We start from the raw sequence: 6088 nt of genomic DNA on the forward strand, positions 1-6088 counted from the left end.
CAGCTTCTCCAGCAATCGTCAACTCTGCAACACAGGGCGGATGCCCACGGTCGACGCCCGTTTCTACTGCCTCTTACTTTCTTTTCTTTCTGGCCTTGACCTCTGCTCACTTCGCTGTAGGAATGGATCCCAGGAGGTGGTGCAGACTGTAGGTAGGTTCGTATCTGCTCATCGCCAGTATTACGTCCGTGAATGATTGAGACACGGACAGCAGGAGTGGAACAAAATAAGTCTTTACTGATGGAAGTCAATGGCCCAGTAATTCCTGTCGGGGGCTTGCCGCGCGTGCAAGCCCCCGATGTGCATTTACCCGGCGCGCCGACATCTGAAACCTGGCCCGCAGTGGATTTCCTGTAAGTGGCCCGGTTCTGATCTCGGCGCGCTGTGCTAACCTGACCCAGCGGCGTAGTTAGTGCGATGTGCCGGCTGGGATCAGGTGAGCACTGTTCAGCCAATCAGGGGAGGGGAAACTTCATTCATAAGTTTGATAGTAAAGACTGTCAAACTCATGAAAAGTACGGCACCCCAAAACACTACTTAAACTTTAAATAAAATTTTAAAAAGCATCCCAATAATTAAATTAATATGAATAACTTTAAAAAACTATTTTAAACAATTAATCAAATTTTTGAAAAAAATAAATTTTTAAAAAATAGGGTCTAAAACTAAACTTACCTTACTGTAGATTCTTTAAAAATAATAAACCTGTGGAAAAAAAATTCTAAATTGTACTAAAAGACCACTTACCTGTAAAACGAAGTGCTTACGTGTGGTTTTTCAATGCGTAAAAACCGGAGCCCTTTACACATGCGCAAATCTGTAAAAATACAGGAAATCCAAGTCGCACGCGCTGCCCAATACCGCGCATGCGTTCAACCTCTTAACCCCTTGGGTCAGAGGACAGGAAATACCGGTTTTCAGCGCATGCGCTGTGCATGCTGAAAACCGGCAATTCCTCCTGGCACACGCGTGAGTACCCCGTCCTTACTCACGCATTGTGACAGGAATTACTGGGCCATTAGTGAAACTGAAACAACAGAGGCTCACTAGCGTCTTTTATACAGGGGTGGTCACTGCTGGTACTGCAGTCTGAGACCAGTTATTCTCTTAAAGGTACATACACAACATATATATTGAAATTAATATTTTTATTTTGAAGTTCTGTATTTCAGGCTTTGCACTTTTGCTCTGATGCGATTGTTATGAAGCGATTTGTTTCTACAGCACAGAGATTGACATCGATGGCGAGGCTTCCTCCTCTCAGACTGGCTGATTTTCACATTCCCTCGACGCGTTCTTGCGGTTGCAAGCCGTCACTCTTTTTTTTCTTATTTCCGAGTGCAGCTGCCAGAACTCAACTGGATCTCACAAGTCATGTCTAGGATCACGACCTATAGGGGGAAAGGTGCGCTTCCTGTACACACATATATCGTCTAGCCACTTTCCTGCAATCCTGGCCGTCTGAAACTTGTCTAATATCTGATCGGGCAGTGGGAAATAAAAATAATCAGAAAAAGTACAACATTCCAGCACGTTCGCCTTCGTTTCATTGAGATCTTGGAAACTCAGTAGACATAACAACCTTTTGGCACTCTTATGTCAATTCTCCCAATTCCAACACATTGTATTCACCTATCGCTTTATATAGAGTTGTAATTAAATACATGCCATATCATAAAAACACTGTTAGACGATTTTGAATTCTTCACATTTATTTCGACCTCTATCCTTTCGCTAAGGTGTTCCATACAATACGCGTGCATTGTTCCCAAGTACAGGGAATGTTGTCACGTTGAAATCCCACATATTTGCCTGGTTATTTTAGCAGATGGAGCATTGTTGAAAGCTCGCGTCAGCCCAGTCTGCCAGTGGCCCTGCCTGTTTGCACAGCCTCTGATTTTGCACTGCGCCTGCTTGCTGGGGTGGAGGTATGCGCTGTGTCAAGAGGTCACACACAATCCGGTGTCAGGCAGGAACTGGGAAGCTGCCCAGGAATGTTGGCGTTGATCCAAAGGCAAGTCTGCTGGCGGGGCCGGCCGGCTGCCCGCGTCAGCCGGGCTGGGAGAGGATAAAAAGCCCGCGCTTCACCCAGTCAACACACAAATTGCGAGAGAGACAGACAGAGAGAGAACAGCAGCAAATCTACTCGACCCTACAACTGTCAAGCGGAAGAAAAGAAAATAAAACTTGTGAAAGTCCGACCGAAAGCTTGAGCGAAAATGTTTGCTGGACTGAGGAGCGTGAAGTTTGCACCATTCCTGCTGATGGGACTGGCTTGCTTGGTGAGTTACTGACTGCATTTTGCAGCAATGTGGTGACAGGATTTGAGGAGGTAACACCAGCCTAATGTGAACCAGAATAAAACTTGCTTTAAAATGTGTGTAATTGACTTTAGTCCTTAAATGTTATTATGTAGCAATTCCAGTCCACGTTGCTGAGGAGTTTTAGAAGTGTAGCAGTGACTGGTGTTGGATTTATTTTGAACGCTGTCGGATATCTGCGGCCTTTCCTCCGGTTGCCGGGTTGTAAATGCTGTGATGTGCTTTGCAGGCCGCTGCCGATGATTGCCGAGCTCCCTGCCACTGCCCCAAGCAGCCCCCGCTCTGCCCTCCCGGAGTCTCCCAGCTCACCGACGGCTGCGGCTGCTGCAGCGTCTGCGCCAAGCAAGCGGGTGAGGTGTGCACCCAGCGCCAGCCCTGTGACCCCCACAAGGGCCTCTTCTGCGACTTCGGATCCGCCGCACACACCGTAGTCGGAGTCTGTGCAGGTAAGAATCGTCCGATCTACACACACACACACAGTGTGTACAGCATTTTCTGTTTTTATTGTGGAGATTTTAATGCCATCAAGCTGGATTGGATGGAGAGAGCTTGCTGTCCAAGTGTATACACATTCGGTTTTGGTAGCTGTAAGAATAGGATGTCTCCCTGTCACTGCCCCTTCCATATTTTATTAGCACGGAGGTATGATTAGCAAAATAATTTACATATTGCCTCCTAAATTGGTGAATAATTCAGTCTCTGCTATTTAAACTGTTTAGAATCATACTTGTAGTGAAATCACAGCGGTTGTCACCCCACTAGTGTTTACTGTCATCTGAAATGTTTAGTCAGTTGAACTAAATTGCTTACAGGGATATTTTTACATGGTCTCTTGCAGCTAAAGAAGGGGCTCCTTGCGTGTTTGATGGTGTTGTGTACAGGAATGGTGAGACCTTTCAGAATGGATGCAAGTACAAGTGCACCTGTCTGGATGGCTCCATCGGCTGTGTCCCTGTCTGCAGTATCAATATCCGCCTGCCTAGCCCGGACTGTCCCATGCCCAAGAAGGTCAAAGTGCCTGGCAAGTGCTGCGAGGAATGGGTCTGTGAACAACCCAGACATCACACCATGGTTGGACCTGTACTGGCAGGTAAGGCGTTTGTCAGTCATCAAAACATTCAACTCCAAAGAGACACCTTTAGGCAATCAACATTAGTAGGAACCAGTGCAGTGTGCTTTGCAACCACCAGATCAAATGAGAATGATGCAAGAAAAATGTTAAACTACATCAATAGAATCAATTCAGCATAATAATATTTTATGATTCAGCAATCTAGTCATTGTCAAACTGAGTTTATTTTGCCAATTTTTAAAACATACTTAACTGACTAGCAACATTATACAGTTTGAGGGCAACAAAAATAAACAATTGTTAATGCTTATTCTATCGTTAATGGAACCCTGGTTCCTGCCTGTTATGTTACCAAAAATTTTGATTATTTTTTCTTCACTACAGCTTATAGAGAAGAAGCCACCTATGGCCCTGACCCCTCCATGTTCCGTGCAAACTGTCTTGTACAGACCACTGAATGGAGTGCCTGCTCCAAGACCTGTGGAATGGGCATCTCCACCCGGGTAACCAATGACAACAGAGAGTGCAGACTGGAGAAACAGACCAGACTTTGCATGGTCAGACCTTGCGAAATGGATATGAAAGAGACCATTAAGGTAAAAAAAAAGCCCTTCCCAGATCAATTGATTTAAATTAACATCAGGATTTATTTTGATTTGTCTTTGCATTTACTCTAAATATTTTCTCTAATGGAATTTTGTCTTCTGTCATTCACCCCATAGAGAGGCAAAAGATGTATCCGCACCCCAAAAGTTTACAGGCCTACCAAGTTCGAGTTCTCTGGCTGTACTAGTGTGAAGTCTTACAGAGCCAAATTCTGTGGTGTTTGCACTGATGGCCGATGCTGCACCCCTCACAGAACCGCTACTCTTCCCGTCGAGTTCAAATGTCCTGATGGACAACTCATGAAGAAGAATATGATGTTCATAAAGACCTGTGCCTGCCACTATAACTGCCCCATGGACAATGATGTCTTCCAGTCCTTATATTACAGGAAAATGATGGGTGACATGGCATAAACTGTGTAATCGATCTAAGACTTCTTAACTGGAAAGATTTTCCATCTCGTATGCAAAGGTCACTGCGTAACATAAAGGAAAATATTGACATGTTGAGGCATTATCAGTTATCAAATGAGAGAATGGAAACATGTCACAGCACTCCGCCTAGATTTTGAAACTGCATTGCTTGTACACTGTTAGCTGTAATATCATTGTAAATAATGTACATATGTGTACAGTTGTCTAAGTTAATTTAAATGTCTATGCCTTGTGTTGTTTATTGCTTGAGTACTGTAGTTATAGACTTGACAAAATGACTGTTCTTTGATTTCTGTTTTTGAACAGTTGTTGTAACATTTGAGAAGTGTGACCAAAAGTTAAATGTTTGCACTTTTCTAGTTCAAAATAAAATATATTTTTGATATAAAATAATGCTTTCTTAATTAACAGATCTATGCAAATAGAACAATCTTTTATCACTTAACAGACAATTACAGCAAGACACTAAGATTTGGCAGAACATACAGTGTATTTTAAGTCTGAAAGTAGTTTTTGAATCAGTTTAATCAATATATAGTTTATTAATATATAGTATGATGTGAATAATGCATTCCTTCTCAGTTTAACAATCCATGTGCCATGAATTTTAGTGATCATACATGTTTTTTAGCAGTTTTAATTCTCCATCCACTGAAAACTCAACAGAAGTTATCAGAATTTGAAACCAGACATGCAAATAGGCATAAATAGTTAAGGGGATATCAGTGGCAAATATGGGATTTGAAAGGGGATAGTCACCGTGCCAAAATAATTTGGGCTGTGGATTCCCCTCAACTACCCCCACCCTCCCCAGTAGTTGCATATATATTGGAAGAAGCATTTAGCACACTGCAGTGCTCCTAATATTAACTAAAATATGAGACAAACATCAGTAGTTTTTCTATTTCAAAGCTGCAAAGAGATGTAAATATGAATTTATTAAGGATATTTGTAGTTGCATAGCCACTACTCCACAATTATGGTACAAACTATAGCACCTGTGTTCTGTAATTTAATACCATAAATGTGGAGATACATTTCTAGCAAATATACAGAAGTTAAGTACCCTGTATATTGCTCCATTTCTGTCACCATGATAAGGTTACTCTGATTATACTACCCTTTACAGAGATCATACAATCCTTTCCCATATCAAAAACAAAGTAGAAGTAAATAAAAGTGTCCAAAAAATGTACTGCAGTCGAACAAGCTACACATTGACAATATAATGGCAATATTACAATCTCTGTAATCTCTTCCAGCCCCACAACCCTCCGAGATATCTACGCTCCTCTAATTCTGGCCTCTCGAGCATCCCTGATTTTAATCGCTCAACCATTGGTGGCTGTGCCTAAGCTCTGGAATCCTCTCCCTAAACCTCTCCGCCTCTCTACCTCTCCTCCATTAAGATGCTCCTTAAAACCTACCTCTTTGACCAAGCTTTTGGTCATCTGCCCTAATTTCTCCTTATGTAGCTTGGTGTCAAAGTTTGTTTTATAACACTCCTGTGAAGCGCCTTGGGGCATTTTACTACATTAAAGGCGCTATATAAATACAAGTTGTATAAATTATTGTGCAATATTATATTAATGGTTAATACATTCATATCAAAATCATCTGTCCACTACATTAATGAAAGAATGAATCCATCTATT

The 6088-nt window shown here is 42.2% G+C and overlaps 1 protein-coding gene across 1 annotated transcript; it reads left to right on the forward strand.

Moving 5' to 3' along the window:
• The first annotated feature begins 2054 nt into the window (after positions 1 to 2054).
• On the forward strand, positions 2055 to 4826 carry ccn2a (cellular communication network factor 2a). The gene is made up of 5 exons (XM_085997121.1): positions 2055 to 2282; positions 2551 to 2767; positions 3160 to 3411; positions 3778 to 3989; positions 4116 to 4826. The coding sequence occupies exons 1-5, from the start codon at positions 2220 to 2222 to the stop codon at positions 4410 to 4412; spliced, it is 1041 nt and encodes a 346-aa protein (XP_085853247.1). The 5' UTR covers positions 2055 to 2219; the 3' UTR covers positions 4413 to 4826.
• Positions 4827 to 6088: the final 1262 nt, after the last annotated feature.

The sequence above is a fragment of the Somniosus microcephalus genome, chromosome 9 (assembly GCF_052327205.1).
Source record: "Somniosus microcephalus isolate GS21.2 chromosome 9, FLI_Smic_1.0, whole genome shotgun sequence".
Lineage (NCBI taxonomy): Eukaryota > Metazoa > Chordata > Chondrichthyes > Squaliformes > Somniosidae > Somniosus > Somniosus microcephalus.